This window comes from Panthera pardus, unplaced genomic scaffold, assembly GCF_024362965.1.
Source record: "Panthera pardus isolate Hobbes unplaced genomic scaffold, ASM2436296v1 HiC_scaffold_24, whole genome shotgun sequence".
NCBI classification, from domain to species: Eukaryota; Metazoa; Chordata; class Mammalia; order Carnivora; family Felidae; genus Panthera; species Panthera pardus.
Window position 1 is genome coordinate 133,851,114 of NW_026526810.1, and position 22,936 is coordinate 133,874,049.

At 47.8% G+C, this 22,936-nt stretch overlaps 1 protein-coding gene across 4 annotated transcripts in view; it reads left to right on the forward strand.

Moving 5' to 3' along the window:
• Nucleotides 1-22,936, forward strand: part of EML1 (EMAP like 1) — a 184,976-nt gene that overhangs the window by 38,268 nt on the left and 123,772 nt on the right. Inside the window, exon 1 of one of the 4 annotated variants that reach the window (XM_053889787.1) lies at nt 17,561-17,754. The exons of 2 other annotated variants lie outside the window; for them this stretch is intronic. In XM_053889787.1, coding sequence (XP_053745762.1) covers nt 17,688-17,754 — 67 coding nt within the window. In that variant the 5' untranslated portion in view covers nt 17,561-17,687. Of the gene's footprint in view, nt 1-17,560; nt 17,755-22,936 lie in introns of those variants that run through there. One more of the 4 variants, XM_053889788.1, reaches the window with a different exon arrangement.

The following is a 22,936-nucleotide window of genomic DNA, read 5'->3' on the forward strand; positions in this document are numbered from 1 at the left end:
ACCGGTGGGCAATGGGGAGCCACTAGGGACTTCAGAGCAGGGTAGTGATTGGATGAGAGCTGGGCTGTAGCAGACCGACCTGGCCACCGTGCGCAAGATGCGTTTCCATTACGGTGCGATGTATTTTATTCAACATGATTTCTGTACCAATGGGAAAGGCATGCCTAAATCATGGGTACTGCTTATTAGCCCCTTCTGTTTCCCACATCATGGCGGTTTTGGGGCAGCAGCAAGGACGTTATAAATAGTCATAGCACAGGGGCGCCTGGGTGGCTCAGTCGGTTGAGCGTCCGACTTCGGCTCAGGTCATGATCTCACGGTCTGTGAGTTCGAGCCCCGCGGCGGGCTCTGTGCCGACAGCTCAGAGCCCGGAGCCTGTTTCGGATTCTGTGTCTCCCTCTCTCTCTGACCCTCCCCCATTCATGCTGTGTCTCTCTCTGTCTCAAAAGTAAATAAATGTTAAAAAAATTAAAAAAAAATAGTCATAGCACAAAAGGTAGCATTTGGGAGAAAGAGCATTTTCTTAGCCAATTTGCATGATACAGTTGATATATGTATACTCTCCCAACTAAAACAGGTGGTTTTCCCAAACTATGGCTATTTTTTAAAAATATTTCCTGCTGCTGTAATCTGATACAATACAAATCTTTGGGCAAAAATAAAAACCTCAGTGGGTAAAATGGCCGTTCATATATTAAACATGTTGAAGAGTCTGTCCTCAGTGTCCTCACAGATGCAGCCGAAAGGAAGAAGTCATGTCTGTTATAAATGGAGAAAGTGTAAAAAATCTGTGAAATTAATTAGTACAGAATCCCAGTGGCCTATAGATGAACGTTTTACCCTTCCATCCGCTGGATATGGCTAGTTTTTAATCAGTACATGACACATAATGAGGATGCACATAATAGCAGGGGCGCCTGGGCGGCTCAGTCAGTTGAGCGTCTGACCCTTGGTCATGATCTCGCCTCAGGTCATGATCTCACTGTTCGCAGGATGGAGCCCCGCATGGGGCTCCACGCTGACAGTACGGAGCCTGCTTGAGATTTTCTCTCTCTCCCTGTCTTCCCTCTCTCTCTGCCCCTTCTGCTCTCTTTCAAAATCCATAAAATAAACTGGGGCGCGTGGGTGGCTCAGTCGGTTAAGCGTCTGACTTCGGCTCGGGTCATGATCTTGCCGTCAGTGAGTTCGAGCCCTGCCTCCGGCTCCCGCTGTCAGCTCAGAGCCTGGAGCCTGCTTTGGATTCTGTGTGTGTGTCTCTCTCTCTGCCCCTCCCCCGCTCACGCTCTGTCTCTCTCAAAAAGGAATAAAAAAAAAATCAAAAAAATTTTTAATGAAATAAATAAACTTATTTTAAAAAGAATGCACATAATAATGTAATTAAGGACACACCACAGTACATAAATGAATTCTAACGTGTGGTCATTAGTAATATTGGTCATAAATTAATTCTTCTCTTCCCAAATGGCTGTGTGTTGCCCCTAAATTTATTCTCAGACTACCTTTCCTGCTGCCACATCTGTTTCTCACCGAAGTGGCCACTATATGAAAATATGAGTTTATACAGTGGTACATTATGTGGATTGTATTTTCCGGACAGGTTTGTCATAAGGCCCTTTAAATCAGAAGCCCCAGCCACATTGTCTCAAGGCTTCAGTGGATTTACGAATACACCATTTAGAGTTCTTCGGAAACCCATCTACGGTACAAAACAAAGTAAAATGGCACCTAAATCTTTAACCTCCTTGAAGTTTTTCTTATGAAAAGGAAAGGTTCTTTAGGGGCAGGAACTGAAACTTCCTCTTCCTCTGACACAGCACCTGACTTTCAGAAGGAGGTTCACACTCAATGTCTGTAGAATGAATGAATGAATGAATGAACGAACTAAAGAGCAGGTAAACAAATCGAAGCTTAAGAAGTTAGATTGAAATGTGCATATAATTTTATTTATCTTTTTAATGCTTATTTATTTTTGAGAGAGAGAGCACGAGCTGGGGAGGGGCAGAGAGAGCGGGAGACAGAGGATCTGAAGCAGGCTCCAGGCTCTGAGAGTGGAGAGCCCAGTGCGGGGCTTGAACCCACAAGCTGCGAGATCATGACCTGAGCCAAAGTTGGATGCTTAACTGACTGAGCCACTCGGGCGCCCCGATGTACATATAAGTTTAAACTTAATTTCAGTTCATTAAGTCCATACTGCACATAGTTTTTCTTAATTTTTTTAAATGTTTTTATTTATTTTTGAAGGAGAGAAAGAGACAGAGCATGAGTGGGGGAGGAGCAGAGAGAGAGGGAGACAGAATTCGAAGCAGGCTCCAGGCTCTGAGCTGTCAACACAGAGCCCGACGCGGGGCTCGAACTCACAAACTGTGAGATCATGACCTCAGCCGAACCCGGAAGCTCAACCGACTGAGCCACCCAGGCGCCTCCATACTGCCCATATTTGAAAAAATCAAGTACTTCTCCAGGGCTTAATACAAACAAAACAAAACAAAAAGCAGCAGTTAGCTTCCCTCATTTACTGTACCAACCCCACATTCTGACTTCCCAGAACCAACTGCCACTTCCAAATATTGTATCCGTTCCTTTTGGTGTGCAAAGGGCACCTTTCTTGAAATAATATGAGTATCCTGATTCTTCCTGCTCTGCCGGGTTCAGAAACGTGTTATCTGGAATGCCCCACCACAGCGGATGAAGACTTGGTTCTCTTTCGCGTGACTCACTCCACACCCACACGTGCACACACATTCCCCATCTTTCCAATACAGCCATGTTATCATTTCTTCTTCTTCTCCTTCTCCTTCTTCTTCTTCAAGTACAAAAGACAGTGTTATATTAGTTTCAGGTTCACGATTCAACAGTTCTAGACATAAGTCGTTGCTCATCACGGGAAGTGTGTTCATATTCCCCTTCATCTACTTCACCCATCCTCCCCCCCACCTCCCCTCTGGTAACCGTCAATTTGTTCTCTATAGTTAAGAGTCTGGTTTCTTTGTCTCTTCTTTCTTCGTTCATTTGTTTTGTTTCTTAAATTCCACGTATGAGTAAAATCGTATTTTTCTTCCTCTGACTTATTTCACTTAGTATTATACCCTCTAGACTCATCCATGTTATTGCAAGTGGCAAGATTCATTCTTTTTTGTGGCTGAGTAGTATTCCTATATATATATATATATATATATATATATATATATATCCATCCATCTATAGATGGACACTCGGCCTGCTTCCACATCTTGGCTATTGTAAATAATGCTGCTATAAACATAGGGGTGCGTGTCTCTTTTCAAATTAGTGTTTTTGTTTTCTCTGGGCAAATGTCCAGTAGTGGGATTACTGGATCGTACGGTAGTCATATTTTTAATTTTTTTGAGGAAACTCCATGCTGTTTCCCACTGTGGCTGCACCAGTTTGCATTCCCACCGACAGGGCACAGGGGTTCCTTTTTCTCCACATCCTTGCCAACACTTGTTGTTTCTTGTGTTTTGGATTTTAGCCATTCTGACAGGCGTGAGGGGATATCTCATGGCAGTCTTGATTTGCATTTCCCTGATGATTAGTGATGTTGAGCAATTTTTACGTGTCTGTTGGCCATCTGGATGTCTTCTTTGGAAAAATGTCTATTCACGTCTTCTGCTCATTTTTAATCGGATTGTTTGTTTGTTTGTTTGATGTTGAGTTGTATCAGTTCTCTATATATTTTGGATATTAACGCCTTACTGAATACATCATTTGCAAATATCTTCTCTCGTTCAGTAGGTTGTCTTTTTATGCTGCGGATGGTTTCCTTTGCTCTGCAGAGACTTTTTATTTTGGTGTAGTCCTAATAGTTTAATTTTGCTTTTGTTTCCCTTGCCAGAGCAGATGTATTCAGAAAAATGTTTCTATGGCTGATGTCAAAGAGGTTACTGCTTATGTGTTCTTGTAGGAATTTTATGGTTTCAGGTCTCACATTTAGGTCTTTAAACCATTTTGAGTTTATTTTTGTGTCTGGTGTAAGAAAGTGGTCTAGTTTCATTCTCTTGCATGTTTTTGTCCAATTTCCCAGCACCCCTTGTAGAAGAGATTGTCTCTTTTTTTATTTCTTTATTTTGAGGGAGAGAGAGAGAGGAAGAGCGTGCACGTGCACGCTCAAATGACTGTGGGTGAGGGGCAGAGACAGAGGGAGAGAGACAATCCCAACCAAGCTTTGCCATAACATCCCAACGCAGGGCTCAATCCCATGAACCATGAGATCATGACCTGAGCCGCAATCAAGAGTCGAACAGACACTTAACTGACTGAGCCACCCCGACCCCCCAAGACTGTCTTTTTCCCATTACATATTCTTGCCTCCTTTGTCATTGATTAATTGACTGTATAAACAGGGGTTTGTTTCTGCAATCTCTGTTCTGTTCTGTTGATCCATGTGTCTACTGTGCTAGTACCAAACTGTTTTTTTTTTAAGTTTATTTCTTTATTTTGAGAGACAGAGAGAGAGAGAGAGACAGAGGAGAGGCAGAAAGAGAGAGAGAGAGAGAGAGAGAGAGAGAGATTGAGAATCCCAAGCAGGCTCAGTGCTGTCAGCATAGAGTCTGACGTGGGGCTCGATCCCACAAACCCACGAGATCATGACCTGAGCTGAAATCAAGAGCTGAACGCTCAACTGACTGAGACACCCAAGTGTTCCAGTACCAAACTGTTTTGATTACTACACATTTGTGGTATGTCTTTTTTTTTAATGTTTACTTATTTTCGAGAGAGAGAGAGAGCGAGCAATCCAGGAAGGGCTTGAGAGAAAGAGAGAGAGGAAGACAGAGGATCCGAAGTAGGCTCTGCGCTGACAGCCGTGAGTCTGATGTGGGGCTCAAACCCACTAACTGAAAGGCCATGACCTGAGCTGAAGTCAGCTGCTCAACTGACTGGGCCATCCAAAAGTCTCTGTAGTATATCTTGAAATCTGGGATTGCAATACCTCTAGTTTTTTTCTTTTTCAACATTGCTTTGACTATTTGGAGTCTTTTGTAGTCCCATACAAATTTTAGCATTATTTGTTCTAGCTCTGTGAAATATGCCGTTGGTATTTTCATAGGGATTACATTGAATTTGTGGATTAGTTTGGGTAGTATGGAACTTTTAACGATACTCGTTTTCCCAGTCCATGAGCATGGTATATCTTTCCATTTCTTTGTGTCACCTTGAATTTCTTTCATCAGTGTTTTATGGTTTTCAGAGTACAGGCCTTTCACCTCCTTGGTCAAGTTTGTGTCATATCATTATTTTTTTACTTGATCATTATGTGTTTATATTATTGTGACAATGAAATGCTCTCCATAGTTAAGCCATGTGGTATATGATTGAATTTCCTTTCTTCTACAACTTTTTGTTTTCCTGGAGTAAGTAACTGTCTTCTGTTCTGTATGTATCCATCACCACATCATCTCCCAAATACTCTGGCTTGTGTGTAAATCTCCTCTCAATAGTTTCCAGTTTCATCTTTTGGTGGCATTTCTCCAGCACCTGTGTCCTCTGGCTGTCATCTGACTGGCTGCCTGCTGGCAAATTGTTACTGTCCTTTCCACAACTGATGCCTTGCGATCTCTCATCCCATATCATTGGGGATTCCTTTCACCTCTCTCCTGGATCCGATTCCTTGGTTTTTGGATCTCACGTCTTTTTCTTTCTTGGCAACTCCCTCACTTTGGTGGAACACATCCTGCAGTAGCTTCCTGAGAAAGGAGGCACAGGGCAGCTAAGTTTTTGAGAACTTGCATGACTGAAAACATCTTTAGCCTTACACGCTTGATGGTTCGTCTGGGCCTGGATTACAGGCCCCTCCTTTTATCCTTTATTACTCCCCTCCTTTTATCCTTTTATATTTTCTCAAGTGTTTAGAGACCTCAGCCCCTCCATCCACATTTTAGAGAGAGACCTTCAAAACCTGCCTGAAGCTTTGAGTCCACAGATGAGGCTTGTCAACAGGAGGACTCCCCTGTGACCTTTGACCTTCCACACCTCCAGGTCTGTCATGTTCCCTGCAGAAGGGTCTCCCATGAGCAGATACTTGACTGCCAAGATTGCCAGAGCTGAGGGTGGGAAGGGGGCTGGAGGATGGTTCCTCGTTCAGCTTTAGGCAATCACTTCTTTCTCATCTTCAGGATGGCACCCCTTGGCATCTGTTGGTGCAGAGAACCCCCTACTTCCCCTGTTGCAGAGATTAAAACTCTAATCTTCTGCAGGGAGAGGAAAGGCATCGGGAAGGGGTCTAACCACTTCTGTCACAGTCACTTTGGGCTGCCAAACAAAATACCTTTATGGGCGGGGGGCTTACGCAGCAGAAATTTATTTGCTCCCAGTTCTGGAGGCTGAAAGTCCCAGCTCAGGGTACCCACAGGGCCCTCTTCCTGGCTGTGGACAGCAGACTTCTCACTGTGTCCTCACATGGTGGAGAGGGAGAGGGATTGGTGGGGGGGGGGGGGGGGTGGAGAGAGAGATCTTCCTCTTCTTATAAGGCCACAATCTTATCAGATTAGGGCCCACCACTATGACCCCAATTAACCCTAATTACTCCCTTAAGCCCTATCTGCATATACAGCCACGATGAGGTTAAGGCTTCAACATAGGCATTCAGGGAGACGTGATTCAGTCCGTAGTAGCTTCCTAAGCATACTTTTGGCTAATCCTCCTGTTTCCAGCATCTCCTGTGCCCCTCATTTCCATAGGTGCTGGTGCTGTCAGTCCTTGAACCTTTGGGGGGCTCTATGGTAGCAGATGGGGTGCTTCTTGGTTGCCCCAGCCTTACTGGCTTCAGTGGCAGCTTGTTGGGGGCAGATGAGCCCATACCTGTCCTGTCCTGCTCCCCAGCCTGTGGTTCTATGGACATCCTCTCCTTCCATCCCCTCTGCCCATGGGCTTGAGAAGCTTCAGTAGAATGTGCTCGGTCTACCGCCTTTCCCTAGAAGGCCGCTGTTAGGTCTCCATTACAAGGGCGATTATGTTGCCAACAAAATATCTGTTGAACAAATAAAGGAAACCTCACGTTTTTTGTGGCTTTCCATGCATCTCGTCCTTCTGACCCTCCCTCCCAGAAGACGTGCCCTCCATCCTTCTATCCAAGGAGACTCCCCCCGCAGAGTACCCACTTCCTCCGGAAGCCTGTCCCAGCAGCCATCTCTTACCTCCTTGAATTGTCACCAACTTCCCTTCCTCTGACTCTTCCCACCCTGACAAAGTACCCTTCCCCCCACCCTGGCCATGCTGCCCATGAGGGAGTCACACAGTCTCCCTGTGTGACTGCTTGATCCTGGCCACTTCTAGCCCTCTGGCCTTGTCACTACTCAGCTGTCCAGCCTCTGGGTCCCCAGTGGTATCCTCATTGCCCAAACCATGGCCTTCTCCCCATACCCACCTCACTTCCTGCACCACCCCCCCCCCAACTCCCTTTCCCTTAGAAGACATCCTTCCTTGGTGTCCTCTGAATCAGCAGCCTGGTCTGGCCAGCCCATTCCTGACCCACCTGGGAGGCCGGTGCCCAGGGTCTTACCACTTCACCTAGAGGTACGCCAGGGGTCCATTGGATTGTTTTCATGTCCCCAGTGTCCCCTGGTCCAGTTTACACACCTTTTCCCATCAGCCTTCCTAAGGCACAGCCTAACTGTGTGGCATCCAGGGACTTCTTGTTACCCACAGGCCAAGCCAACCCCTTAGTAGGGGTGCCCAGACCTTCCGCAGTGGGGCCTCCAGTTTGACTTCCTTGCCCCATGCTTGGCTTGAACAGAGCTGGGCGGCTCATCATTTCCCAGACATGCTAGCCTCTTCTTGGACAGCTTCCCCTTGTCCTCCCACTGTCTCATCTCCCAGGCCATCAGGGCTGGAGCTCTGGGCCCATCCACCCCTGGCTCGTCTCCATCTGCCCAGCCTCTGGGGATGCAGGGATGTCAGCTTTTATTATCCAGCTTCTTGGGTAAAGTCTTCCCTTCCTTCCCCCTCGGCTCTCAAATGTCTTCCTCAGCTGCAGAGATGGTCGTTGAGAACAGTACAATGAGGGTCTGGACTTGAAAGCACATTTTAAACCTTGCCTCCACCACTCACCAGCCCCATGACCTCAAGCTAGGCACCTGCCCCTCTGCTCCCAGGGGAGTTTCCCCATGTGTAAAACTGAGGCAGTACTACCCACCCTACAGACATGTAGCATGGGCTGGAGTTCATGCATGGGTGGCAAGTGGCACATTTCCCCAGTGAGCCTTGGTCCCCTCCTGTGTGTTTGGTGTGTTCCTGTGCATATGCTTCCTCCTGGACCATGAGACCCCCAGGGTTGGGCTGGTGCTTTATTCCCCCTCGTGTCCTCTGTTCCCAGCCCAGAGTGGTCACTCAGTGTGTGCAAAGGAGTGAGCCAATGGTCAGCACCCTGTCTGTGAGCAAGCCATGAGTGAGGAAGGGGCAGCAGTGTCTCACCACTGATCTCTCATCAGAAGACCCTTTAAACCTTTGCCTTAATCAGTGGGGTAGCTGGAGTCTAAAGTCCAAAGGCAGACATTTTAGCAAGGCTTCCAGGACCCTGGGCTAATTACAAACAAGTGTTATGCGTCCAGCCCACAGAAATGTAAAAGCCTGTGATGGAAGTGGTGGGAAGGGACAAGGCAAACTTCAGAAGCAGGTCTTTTACTTGGCTTTCCAGATAAATACTCAGATTTCTGGCAACTTTATTTTTTGCAACTTTGAGGCCATGAGGCAGCTTAAGGTAGCGCTTTAAATATACTTGTGTGAATCTCAATAATTTTTAAAATATACAATATTTTGTATAGACTTAGAGATTCTAAGTCTTTCCATGCTAGCTAGGACTGCCATATAATTTGTCTTCCAAACCAGAACACCCCAGGGCTACAGGGGGGCTCCTGCTGATCACCCAGGACACAGGCACAAATCTGGCTGCCCCAGCACTCTGGGATGAACAGCCGACCTGATATTGGTGTATTTACTCTGCGGTTAGTCGGTAGTATGCCAAAAACTGCCATAAAACCTTGCAAAAATTCCTGAAAATGACACTGTTGAGTGGAGACGTTGCAACGGGGATTTTGTTTGTAATCTATTGCAACACCTGCGAGACTGTATGAAATTACAGACAGTCACAATGTCGAGTTTCCTAAATCACACATAACTCTAGAAAGGGAAAGCCAATCAAACATTACTCTAAATTTTCCACTTCAATTCAGACGCTTCAAAGCTTGTAGATCATTTTGATGAATCCAGATCATCAAGAACACTTTTGAGTGACGGGGCACCTGGGTGGCTCAGTCGGTCGAGCGCCCAACTTCGACTCAGGTCATGATCTCACGGTTTGTGGGTTGGAGCCCCGCGTCAGGCTCTGTGCTGACAGCTCGGAGCCTGGAGCCTGCTTCGGATTCTGTGTCTCCCTCTCTCTCTGCCCCTCCCTCCCCCACTCTCTCTCTTTCTCTTTCTTTCAAAAATAAATTAAACACACACAAAAAAAGAACACTTTTGAGCGAATAACCTTCTGAGAGGAGAAAAGCCATGGGTTTCTCGGATAGTAAGGAGTTTTCAAATCCATTGGACTATTAACAAGTCAAGTGTGGACGGCTCAGAAGTTCATGATTCTCCGGTGCCGACAGTCCTGTGATAGCAGAATGAGGCTGGAGAGAGGCCCCTGATAAGGCTGTGTGTGCTGTTTCCCAGCCAGTGCTTCTGACCCGCCCCAGCCCTCTAGGACAGGATGTGCACAGGTAGTCAGGAGCCAGCTTCCCCGAGTTACAGCTGACTCACCTTTGTGCCTGCAGATGTGAGGACCAGGTTCCCAGGTGTGAGACCAAGGAGAACGCTATGAGGACTCCACATTGGCTGCTGGGGGGCGGGGAGGTGTTGGGGGGCTGAGGCGTGGGGGTGGGGCAGGTGAACAGACACAAAGCCAAGAGCAGAAGCCCAGCTCCCATGGTGTCAATGGTCCAGTTTCTACAGAGTTTCAAAAGGCAGGTTGGTTTGGCACACGTGGACGTGCTGCCTGCCCAAAGCAGCGGAGGAGGCGGGGACTCTGGCAGGACTCTGAGGTTATTGTATCTCGTTCAGGAGAAAAGAGCCCAGTGGAGTGGAGCTTACAGACTGAGTGGAAGGACACTTGCCGCAGGGGGCACCACACAGGGGGAGCCCCAGGGACAGCCCACTAGGGAGGGTCTGGGGCAACGTGAACTCATTGGGGCGGCAGATGCGTGAGCAGGGGGACCAGGGGCCTTGGAAGACTCTGAAAGCTGTCTGCATATTCTGCACTCTGCCTTGTGGGTTTCTTTTTCTCCCATAGGGAGAACAGTTGTAAAACTGGAGAGTGTAGAAGAAACATCCCCAGAGGAATTGCCAAGAGCCCAAAGATGGGTGAGAAATGGTGGGTGCTCCTTAGTTACCGCGACCGCCTTCTCTGGGCCTTGACAAACCATCTCGAACCTCACCAGATGGGCATTGCAGAAAACTGGGAAGGGAAAAATGTCATAATTTTCCCCAACACGGAAGAAGTTGGCTTCTGGAAAATAACGGCTGATAAATTTGATGGGTTTAATATGGGTTCCGAGCAAACATTTTAACAGATCTTTGAAGAGGTAGCACGTATGATCTTGGAAGGAGATGCGGTTCCTAAGAGCCAAACCAACTTTGTTCTCTCTTTTCGTGGCGTTACCAGACTGGATTTACAAAGCACTGGTAGAGATCCTTCACAAAACACTGTGCATACTCAAGAAAAATAGGCTGGGTGAACAAACAATTGGGGCAATTGCATATTTAGTTGGACAAACATATTAGAGTATCGATACATACAGCAACGGAGATGCGGCTGGTGAGGCATCGGGATGGGTGCACGGAGCCCCACCCCCTCCTGTGCTGCTAACGTGTCTGTTGATTACAAGGATGAAAGAGGGCATTAAAGAGTTTGTGATGGCACACGCCCCATCGTCAGAAAGCTGATGCCTTAGATGCCAGATATCAGAGCTTAAAGATTTGGGTTGGCTAAGAGGATGGGTTGAAACCAACAAAATGACATTTAACAGCGTAAAGATAAATCCTGTCTTTAGATTTTTCTTTTTTTTTTTAATCGATTAGCTCAGTACAAGATGGAGAAAACCCAACAGCAGTTCATTTGAAAAGACTGATAGGTTTGTAATTGACCGGAAGTTCAACATGAACCAAGAGTATACATCCTGACTGCTCAAAAAAAAAAAAAAAAAAAAAAAATCAATACAAGCTTCAGTTGCATTAATAGAATCATAACATCCAAGTTGTTAAAGGGAAAGGCCACACCGGTCGGTCTGCTGAGGTTATTGTATTCAGTTCTGGGTGCCAGGATTCAGGAGAAAAGAGCCCGTTTGAGCGAGGTGGGCATCTATTCAGACAAGGGGTTGAGAGACTACATCACAGGATGGATGGGGGGCTTCAGCCTGGAGAATACAACAGCTCTCTACAAAGCATTTGGAAGCTTATCGTGTGTTATGAGCAACCGATGTTGTCTAGCAGGTTCATTCATTCATTCATTCATTCACTCAGCATTCACTCAGCGCCAACTACTTTCAACATTATGTCCAGCATGACCAGTATCTGGAGCATCTAATCTCCTGGGAGAGATGGATGGACACACACACACACACACACACACACACGCACACCAGTTAAGGCAAGGCCAACTTAACATGAGGGATACAGTAAAGTACCAGCAGATGTTGGAAGTGTAGCAGACAGGATTACTCAGCCTCTAAGCTGGCGGGAGGGGAAGGCAAAGGCACACTGGGCTGGGGCATGGGCAGGGGTCCAGAGCAGTCAAGTGCATGGCATGACTGAGAGTCATGAACGTTAGCTGCCGATAGCATGGTGTGGCAGGAGCGTGTCAGAGGCCAAGGACAGCATTTGCTGTCAAGTGCTTCACACACTTGAAAGTCTGTGCCAAGATGCTTGCCCTTCATGGGGTAGAGGCCACAGAGAATGAAATGACATCGTTAACCCCTCTCTGGGCAAGTTAACCCTGGAGTCACAGAATGGAGCTGGGGAGACTGGGACACAGGCTGTTACTGCACGATTCCTGAGCAGACAGCCTACACCGGGACACCGGAGATTCGATCAACCGGACAAAAGTGCGGTCTGTGAAGAAGGCTTTGGGAAAGGCGATTCGGGATAAAAATAACCAACAATCTTTTCAATAATTCAAGCTCTTCCATGCTGAGGTGGCCGAGAGACCATTTGTCAGGGGCGTTGTAGAAACAGTACAGGCAGGTTGGAGACCGAAGAGTTTAATGTTCTTTATTGATGCCAAGAATCTCTGATTGCCTCTCATTTTATGGAGTGACAATCTTATCATAGAGTGTATTTTATATTTTGATATCAGTAGTGAATGGTGTTTTGAATCCATGGAAGAACCAACCCTTGACTTTGGGATTCTATATTATGTCAATTTTCCAGGGCGTCTGTAACCAAGTAGCATGCACTGGGGGGTGGGGGGGAGTGGGGGAGAGGGTCTTAAGCAGCAGAAATTGATCACTTCATTGGTCTGGAGGCTAGAAGGCCAAAATCAAGGGCTCGTCAGGCTTGCCTCCTTCTGAGGGCCACAAGGGGAGGATCCGTCCCAGGCCTCCCTCCTTGGTTTCTGGACAACTGTCTTTTTCCTCTGTCCACTTTTCCTGTGTCCTAACTTTCTCTTCATATATGGCCATCAGTCCTATTGGATTAGGGCCCACCCTAATGACCTCAATTTTTAGAAAATGTTTATTTATTTATTTTGAGACAGAGAGGGAAAGTTAGAGAGCAAGCAAGGGAGGGGCAGAGAGAGGGAGACAGAGAATCCCAAGCAGGCTTCTCATTGTCACCCAGGAGCCCCACGAGGGGCTTGAACTCATAAACTGTGAGATCATGACCTGAGCTGAAATTGTCAGACGCTTAACCATCTGAGCCACCTTGGCACCCCCCTAGTGACCTCAGTTTGACTTCATGACCTCTGTGAAGACCCTGCATCCAAATAAGGTCACATTCCAGGGTAGTAGAGGTTAGTCCTTCAACGTACGAATTTTGGGCTGACACAGTTTAACCCACAACACTAAGTGAAGGGCAACTTTTCTTTGCTCTTAGAATATAATCAGACCCCCCCACTTTTCAGTGCAGGGGTCAGCAGCAGTAAATACAATGATGCGGTCACACGGCCATCACGAACATCTATCTCTAGAACTTTCTGATCATTCCAAACTGAAACTCTGTTCCTGTTAAACACTAACTTCCCACCCCCCCCTCGGCCCCTGGCACCCCCAACTCTACTTTCCATCTCTATGAATTTGACTCCTCTAGGGACCTCATACAAGTGGAATCATGCAATATTTGTCCTTCTGTGTCTGGCTTATTTCACTCGGCATAAGGTCCTCAAGGTTCATCCGTGTTGTAGCAGGTGTCAGATTTTCCTTGCTTTTAAAAACTGAACAATATTCCATTCTATGTATACATCACATCTTGTTTATTCATTCGTCTGTGACAGACACTTGGGTTGTTTCCCCATTTTGGCTGTTGTGAATGTTGCTGCTATGAACAGGGCTGTGCAAATATCTCTTCAAGACCCTGCTTTCAACTCCTCTAGGTACATGCCCACTAAAGTAGAATTTTCTACTTTATTCTTTGAAGTGCACATATGACTCTTTAAATCGAGTACACGGCCACACTGGCAGTTTGGAAAATACTGTGTTCGGTGGCTATATTCCCAGCCCCAAGCACGGTGCCTGGTCCTGGATTAACTATTTTTGGAGAAATGCTGAATTAAACAATAGACACACGAGGCCTACGTTTCTGGGTAATTTTGTTTTTTATTACTTCTCTGTGAATAAAGGCTACAGAGCTTCTATTTTCCTATCTGTTTTCCACACATTGTACTGTATGCTTCTATTAATGCCACGGAATGCTTTGGTTCTATTGTCCTTGAGAGTATACATCGCTTATGACAATGACAACAGTTTCTGGTCTTGGGCCACCAAGTATTTCAAAATGACACAGAACAACAGACTGTTTAAGTGTTTGGGTGCAAAACCCATATGTCATTAATTAAGTGCTCAGAGATCTTTCTTGGACTCTCCCCATGGATCTTTTTCTTAAGTTGTTTTTTTTTTTTTTTAATGTTTATTTATTTTTGAGAGAGAGACAGAGCATGAGCAGGGGAGGGGCAGAGAGAGAGGGAGACACAGAAGCCCAGGCAGGCTCCAGGCTCTGAGCCGTCAGCACAGAGCCCGACGAGGGGCTTGAACTCACAAACCGTGAGATCATGACCTGAGCCGGAGTTGGAAGCTCAATCGACTGAGCCACTCAGGTGCCCCCAAAACATAGCCATTTCATATTCTAGGTTAAGAGCGTGATAACGATCTTTATCATCTCAAAAGCAAGTGGACTGAGCTCTTGTTAATTGTAATTTTGCTCTAGTGCAAGTAACATCTTCTCTGAAAATCTCTAGCTCAATTTTTCTCCTGCCCCACTTCTGAATTTTCTTTTTTCTTAACTCTCCTTAGTTGTGGTCAAAGATCATATCTTTAAAGTCATAAATGAAGAATATTAACATTCTTCAGAAGAACCCTCTTTTAATCACTTATTTATAATTATCATTTCCTTTCCAAGTTTGAGAATGCCACAGTCAGCTTTTTATACCAATTCTCTGCTGTATCCTAATATGTAAAACTGCCAAGTGGAGTAAGGGTAGGGTTAGGATGGGATTTGAAGGGGGAAAGGTGGGAAACGGGAAGACAGACAAGGGTAAAGGTCACAGTGCACCTGCGTTAAGTCTTGTCCTCTAAAACCCCCTTCTCTATAGCACCTGCCTCTTTTTTCATGCACATATTTTATTGATTGATTGATTGATTGATTTGATTTTTTATCATTAATTTTATGCTTTATTTATTTATTTTTTAAATATGAAATTTATCGTCAAATTGGTTTCCATTATAGCACCTGCCTCTTGCAGTCTACCTGTGCTGGTCGGTGGCCGGGGTGGCTTTCTGTGACCCTGCTGCCTCCATTGCCCTCTGTATTTGGCCCGCATTTCCTTTTCCTGCCAAAATTCTCAAACACGCATCTACCTGTGCTCATCGTTTGATGACCAGCAGGCCCTGGCTCCTGTCCCCACTGGTCACCAAGATGCTCCTGGCCACCCAGCAAGCTCTTTGCTACCAGATGGAGGCCTCATCCTCCATGATCCGTCCTGCAGAGGATTCTGTGAAAACGCCCACCTGTTTGCAACACTCAGTGCTTATAGTTTTTTCACTTATTTTTTTCAGATGCTTGTGGTTTTTTTAATTAGATATAATCTATTGTCAAATTGGTTTCCATACAACACCCAGTGCTCATCCCAACAGGTGCCCTCCTCCATGCCCATCACCCACTTTCCCCTCTCCCCCGCCCCCCATCAGCCCTCAGTTCTCAGTATTTAAGAGTCTCTTATGGTTTGTCTCCCTCCCTCTCTGTAACTTTTATTGTTTTCCCCCCTTCCCCTCCCCCATGGTCTTCTGACAACGTCCTGTTAGGTTTCCCTGTTTCTCTTTCCTGATGCTCCTTTGGAATTTCTTTCTCTCCTAGCTCCCGCTACCAGTAGCCCTGCTTCTGTTGACTTTCCATTCTCACCTTTAGAAAGTCCATTAACAACTTCTACCCAAATCCCATTCTTTCTCTGGCAGGCCATCTCCAATCTCCATTTGCTCCAGGCATTTTTAGTGGGATGCTTGCCATCTGTCTTGGCTTTCCCACCTCTCCGGCTGTCTGCCCTACAGGCACGTCCCTCTGGCCCATCCCTCAGTCTCTCTTTCTTCCCTCTGGCCTGGCCTCACCCTGGGCCACTCCAGCTCCAGGCCCTGCTGTCCTGTCCACACACAGACTCATCTCTCTAATGCAGTCTTAGCAGCCACTGGCTTGTGTGCAAGCCTCCCATCTTCCTCCTGCCGGCTGTGTTCAGGCTCCTCCGCCGGCCCTCCGGGCCTCTCCTACCTGGCTCTCCCCGCCTCTGTGCGATCTCATTTCCCACCTGTCTGCAATACAAGCCGTTCATTCCTATCAGACCAGCCCTTTGGCCCGTAGCAGACCCCGGATCACTGTCCTTCCCATCGTCCTTCAAGCACTGGGACGGTCAAACCAACAGTGCCCGCAGCCCTTCAGGGTCCCACACGTGTTTTTCCTGTGAACAATCCCTCTTGTCCCCTTGTGCTCGGTCTTCCTGACCAGGTCCCGGGTAAGGTCTTCAACCTCCCTTCTGCCCATGATGTCCAGTGATGTGTAGCGCCAGTTGTCACTAACCCAGACGCCAAACGTGCCACTTGCAGGGACAGAGCCCCCGCCCTCACCACGCCCTCTGCTTCTGCCTCTGAACCCAGTGAGGCCCACGCACCGTCCTGATGGAAACTTTTTACTCATATCTCATTTCACCTACAGTGTGTTCAACCCATACAGGCGAATACTAACAACTTGCAACCCTTCAGACGTGTAAGTGAATTAGAACATGTAAGGGAATCACATGTGGTTATATCGTGTAAGTGAATTGTAACAATTGTGTTTACAAGGAGCTCAAATGTTGGCAGTCTCTCCTGCGCCCAGGGGACCATCCAACGGAGACATTCTTCTCTCCTGCTTCCTCCTATGTTATTTACCAGCACCGGTACTTGACGCGGAGCGTGGTGGAACTCCAGTCATTAATGCAGTGTGTGAGTGTGTGTGTGTGTGTGTGTGTGTGTGCGCGTGTGTGCGCGCGCGCTGGGAAAGTTACACACTGGTGGGTCCGGGTGCCTCTCCTGCTATGGAACTTGTTCGGAACTCGCTGTCTTCCCGAGACGGAATGCACACAGCTCTCTGGGCTCCTGGAACCAGTTAACAAGTGTGTAATGTGACAAATCTGTACCGCAGGGGCCGATCAGAGGGGAAGGAGCAGAGCAGATGTTGTGGCTCCTTCCCAGGCCGCCCAGACTGTGCGGCCTCAGGTGCCCGGCCTCCATTTGCAGCGGCAGGCCGCCTCTCTCCCCGCCCGCGAGCTGACGGCCGCGCGGAGTCACCACCCCGCGCTAATCCTCCCCGGAGGCCGGACCTCGTGGCGGCGGAAAACGTGTGGGGAGAGGGGCGCGCCGCGGCCGCCAAAAGCGGCGCCGCTGCGAGGGGGAAACGCGGCCGAAATGGGCTGGCACGCAGTCCATGTTTGGGCCTGGAGCTGCGGGCGGGCGCGGGGACGGGGCCTTCGGGCAGCGCGGGCCTCCGCGCCCGCAGTGGGGGTGGGGAGGGGCTCCCCCCGGCCCGGCTCCCCGCGCGCCCGCCCCGCCGCTGCCTTTGTCCCCCGCCCCCCCCCCCCCCCCTGCGTCCCGCCCTCCCGGGGACGCCGCGGTCCCGAGAGGCGGCGGGGTCCGGCCCCGGCGCCCCCGCAGGCCCCCAGCGCTCGGGCACCCGGCCGCCCGGCCGCGTCCCCGGCCCCCGGCCCCGCCCCGCCCCGCCGAGGCCGCCCCCTGGCGGGCAGCGCCGGCAGCGCCGGCGTCGGGCCCGCGCGGCGGCGACGGCGGCGGCGGCGGCAGCGGCGGCGGCGGGCCCGGGGTTGCCATGGTAACCGGCCGCGGCCGCCGCCACAGCAGGGCCGGCCCCAGCGCCAGCGCCGGCCGCGGCTCGGCTCGGCTCAGTGTGGGGGTGAGCGGCGGCGGCGCGGCCGGGCCGGGGGGGAGCGGGCGCGGCCCGGCGGCCTCAGCATGGAGGACGGCTTCTCGAGCTACAGCAGCCTGTACGACACGTCCTCGCTGCTCCAGTTCTGCAACGGTGAGGGGCGGCGGCCGGGAGGGCGGGGGCCGCGGGCGGCGGGGGCCGGGGCGGGCGCGGGGGCGAGGCCGGGGCCGGGAGGCCGCGCAAAGTTGCGGCGGAGGCGCGCGGTTCCCGCCGCCGCGGGCGCATTGTGCAGGCCCGCGGGCCGCGCCCGGCTCGCCCCCGCCGCCCGCGCCCCGCGCCCCGCGCCCCGGGCCCCGCGTCCGCGCCCGCGCCGGGCCCGCCAGGGCGCGCGGGGCGGCGGCCGGGGGTGCCGGGGACCCGCGGAGCGCACGGGGCCGGGCGGCGCGTGGGGAGGCCGGGGCGGCCGCGGGCGCGGGGACGTGTTGCTCGGGGCCGCCCGGTTCGCGTCCGCCCGGGAGGGTCCGCGGGAGGAACTCGGAAAACAGACCGCCGAGTAGCACAGCACTCCCTGGGGAGGTGCGCGGTGCTCGTGGCGGCCGCAGCCTGCGAAGCCGGTCAGTTCTACTTTGGGGAAACCGCCGCCGTGCAGCGCGGTGCACAGGAGCGGCGAACCTGGCTGGAACGTGCTCGCACTGTTTTGTTTACGGGCTGGCAGATCTTGTTGCATTTTTTTTTTTTTACAGGAGGGAAACAGTAAATAACTACCAATATGACATCTTTAAAAGAAAAATGTAATATTCTCGTGCTTGAAAGGCTTTATTTAGTCTCACTAGCAGGGTTGAAAAAGATTTTCACACCACAGCATATTTTACGAGAACCCGACGTATGATAATTCATGCACAAAAGTTAACCAGTTTTTTTTTTTTTTTGACGTCGGATTTATTGCTTTATCAGAGGGTCCCCAAAGTTTGTCAACGAAGAAACAATGTGTGTTGTATAGAATTTGCGAATAATTTGGCATTCTAGGTGCTGTGACAACTTGAGCAATTTATTTTTGCCATTGTAATTGTGGTTTAGGGAAACTTTTCTAGCTCATCAACACCTGCCTGCAAATGGGAGGTATTAGCTGTAGCAATGAAGATCCCTGGGTGTGTTGATTGTTCCTCTATAATGATAGTTTAATTCCTGGTGGAATCGATCTCTTTTTCGTGGAAGCGTTTTCCTGATCATTTTAGCAGCCTATAATTTTCATGTTAATCACATGCAGGCCTTCATTAACTTAGTAATGCGCTCTTCAGTGGAATGAAAGTTTTGACTCTCCAGATGTAAAAGCAGTTTCCCAGAGCAGAAGCCCTGTGTTTTCGGTGCTTAGGAGGTGTTGAAGGCAGATAGAGTGTATCTGATGCTCTGGGAGCCACTGGAATCCCTCACAGTTTGCAGTCGTGGGTCTGATTTTGCTCTCCCATAGGTTGAATAGAGTTCTCGGCAAAATTTTGAATAGTTTCCTTAAATGACCTACAATCAATCCTATTTGAATTACTATTTTTTTAATAATGTTTATTTATTTTTGAGAGAGAGAGAGCGTGGGGGAGGGGCAGACACAGAGGGAGGACACAGAACTTGAAGCAGGCTCCAGGTTTCCCTTGTCAGCACAGCGCCCAATGTGGGGCTCGAACCCAGGAACTGTGAGATGATGACCTGAGCCAGTCAGACACATAACCGACTGAGCCATCCAGGCGCCTCTTGAATTGCTATTTTTGATGTGAAGGTAGTACAGCCTCCTACATGTTTTCGATAAAAATCCTTTTATGTTAGTTGTGAAAAGCATGTGGCTGAAAGTTATATTAAGTGAATTTCAGGCAGGAAGGGTTTTGAAACATTAATATGTGGGCATATATGCTGACAGTTTGATTTAGGTTATGAAAACGAGCCTAGATATTTTTATTTGAGCAGTTGTTTGGGGGCCTGGTCATATGTTCCTAAATAGCAGCTCAGTTGTAAAGTTGACCTACACATCTATTCATGAGTATTTTGGTTTTCTGCCTTCTTTTTTTTTTTTTTTTTTTTTTTTTTTTTTGCTGTTAATTGCTCGTTTAGCCGTATTGATAAAGTATTTTTCTGGAAATGATGTCTAGAAGCAAGTAAAGGCCAGCTCTTACATGTTGCATGGGTAACAGTTTAAGAAAAAATCACATTAAAATAGCTAAACTCCAACAGTAAGATCATTTCATCACACAAGTGAATGAATCATAACTGTTGAATTTCTTTCCTCAGACGGTTCTTAGCTCTGTTTTTATTATGTTTTGGTTACCATATGAATAAACTTTACAGCACGAGTAGTTTATGGGGGCAGAAATGGATGTTAACGGGTGCTGTCTTAAGCAACAGATGTTTTGCTGTGAAATTCTTCACTTTAAGAGGCTCCCATTAAGTGAAAATATAAATGGATACAATTCAGTTAATGACTATGATGATTTGATTAAAGTACTTGATCGTAGCAACACTGTTTCCCCAAGAACTAAATTAAACATGTGGGTATTTCATTAGCTGCCTTGAAAAACAGATTTTTTTTTTTCTTTTTAAATTAGAGATTTACACGACAATGGCCAGGCTACAACAGTGTCATAGATGAACTCCTCCGTTTTCGGATGTTGCTGAAGCTTCCAGCTTTTGATGGTGACAGGAGCTGAAAAGTCATAGTCCCGTATTAGCTTCAGAAAATCCAGGCCATCCCTCTTCGTTGGGGGACGGTCACAGTTCGCATCCTCTTGGCAAGATAAATATATAAACGAGCGGGAAAAGAAAGCTTTGTTCGAATGAATGAAATTTCCGTCTTCCTCTGATCTGTTTTTCCTTGCTGTGCCCCCTAATTTGCAGCGGATACTACGTGTAAAGCCAGGCGATGTGTAGTTCATTCTCTTCTTTCAGATATCGGTACCCTGACTTTAGGAGAAAACTTGGGCAGCGTTTTTTTTGTGTGTGTTTTTGTTTCTCTCTCTCTTTTTTTTTTCTCCCAAGTACTTAGAACTCTTGTCAAATGAGCTAGAAACCTGCACCAGTTGAAAAGTGAAGAAAACTTATCATTGATAAGCCCGTTTAGGATTTGGGAAATACTTAACCGTTCTCTACTCCCTGGCTTCTCCAAAGCCTCCCGTTGAGGGAAGTGGTGTTACCTCCCTCTCTGGCACAGGAGGAAACTGAGGCTCAAAGAGATTTGGTGACTTTATGAAACCACACGACTCGAAAGGCTTGGTTCTGAATCTTTTTTTGTTTCACTAGCAGCTTTACTGAGATATGACTGATGTACCTTTGAAAGTATACAATGAAGTGCCTTTTCACGTAGTCACAGAATTGTGCCCGCTTCACCGGTATCTAATTTTAGAACATGTTCATCAGCCCAGAAAGAAACCCCCTTGTCACTTGTCCCCCCCTTGCCCGAGACCCTGATGACCACTAATCTGCTTACTGTCTCTGTTGATTCTGAATGTTCTAATGTAAACGGAATCATCCCGACATTCGACCTTTTGTGTCGGGCTTCTCTCACTAAGCATCGTGTTTTAAGGTTTGTCCAAGGTGGTAGCATGTGCCAGTTCTTCGTTCCTTTTTATGGCTGAATAATATTCCATTTTATGGATGTACCGCATTTTGGGGATCTATTGTCCGGCTGATGGGGTTTGGGGCTGTTTCCACTTTCTGACTATTACAGAGAACGATGCTCTGAACGTTCGTATACAGGCGTTTGTGTAGACCTGTGTTTTCACTTCTCTGGGGCAGATGCCCAGAAGCAGAACTGCTGGGTGGTATGGGAGCTCTGGCTTTAATATGTTTAAGGAACCAATCTGAATCTTTTGACGTCGAAACTATCTACCTCTTTTTACATTGCACCTTGCGGATGAGAGAGGAGCAGAACTGGAGGAAAGAGGGAAGTGGGAGCAAAGAATAAAATGTTGCTATTTCATTGAGTCACTTTGGATACTTTCCATCAGTTGGGGCTCACCAGGAAGCATTGTGCACACCCTTGCTGAGAGGCCATGCGTTGGAAGATCTCAGCCTTTGAGGGGACCTAACAGGTTACTTCATCTTGTGGTTGACCTTCTTAAGCCTTTGACCTGCTTCTTCAAAGCACAGCTCACCCAGGAACCCAAATGGAAAGCAGATGAACACAGAGCTGCTTCCGCCGAGGTGGCACGAGTACAGCACCCTGGCCCTCCTCGCCTGCCCCCTACCCTTACCCTGGTCCGATGCACCCCTCCCTCCAGGGCTTGAAATCTTGGTTGGATGGGAGGATGCTTCAGAAGGTATATAGCTACTGTTTGAGCCGTTCCAAGGGACTGGAAACTCCTCTCTCTCCATGGAGTCCATTCCTTCTTTGGACAGTTCAGGCTGCCGGTTCCTATGTACGCTCAAAATTTGGCCCAAGTTCTGCATCTTGGATCCACAGAGAATAGGTTTAATCTCTTTTCCATACACTAGGTTGTCACATGTTTGAAAACAGTTGTGGCTGCTCTTTCTGAAGTCTTCTTCTAGCTAAACATTACCATCGGAAAAAAAATATGCCTCATAAGATACAATTTTAATCATTTTGGATTGCCTGATCTACATGTGTTTCCTTTTGTCTGTATGTCTTTTAAAATTGGACATAACTGAATGTGGTATTCTAGACATGGTTTTTAAGCAGAGCAGAATAGAGTAGGATACTTCACCTCCCTTATTCTAAAGTTTATACTTCTTGTAATGCAGCCTAAGACAATAGCTCTTGTGCTTTGTACTTCTTACTGATCTTCACCTAAAATTCTTGTCTGTTTTATATGTGTGATGGGTAAGCTCTTTCTTTTCTTGCTTTTACCTTTCCTTTTTGAGGGTGAGTTTCCTCTAGCATGCAGAGCCCTATCAAGTTACAACACCGTTGTAATCTGGGGTGTGATGCTGTAAATAATCCTGGTGCTCAAAAAAGATATTTCAGCGTTATCATAATATGGAAGTTGGTCATTGCCTTAAAGGGTTATGATTCTGGATAGTAGCCTTGTCTCTGTCTTCCCTTGGAAGGTGTCATGAGAGACTATCAAATTCCTTCTGAAGCCGGTACATAGTTTAACTACCGGTTCCCTGATCTTCTTCTCCTACAGGTGTTACTTTTTTTGTTTTAAGTTTATTTATTTATTTATTTATTTATTTATTTATTTTTAATTAAAAAAAAAATTTTTTTTTAACGTTTATTTATTTTTGAGACAGAGGGAGACAGAGCATGAACAGGGGAGGAGCAGAGAGAGAGGGAGCCACAGAATCTGAAACAGGCTCCAGGCTCTGAGCTGTCAGCACAGAGCCTGACGCGGGG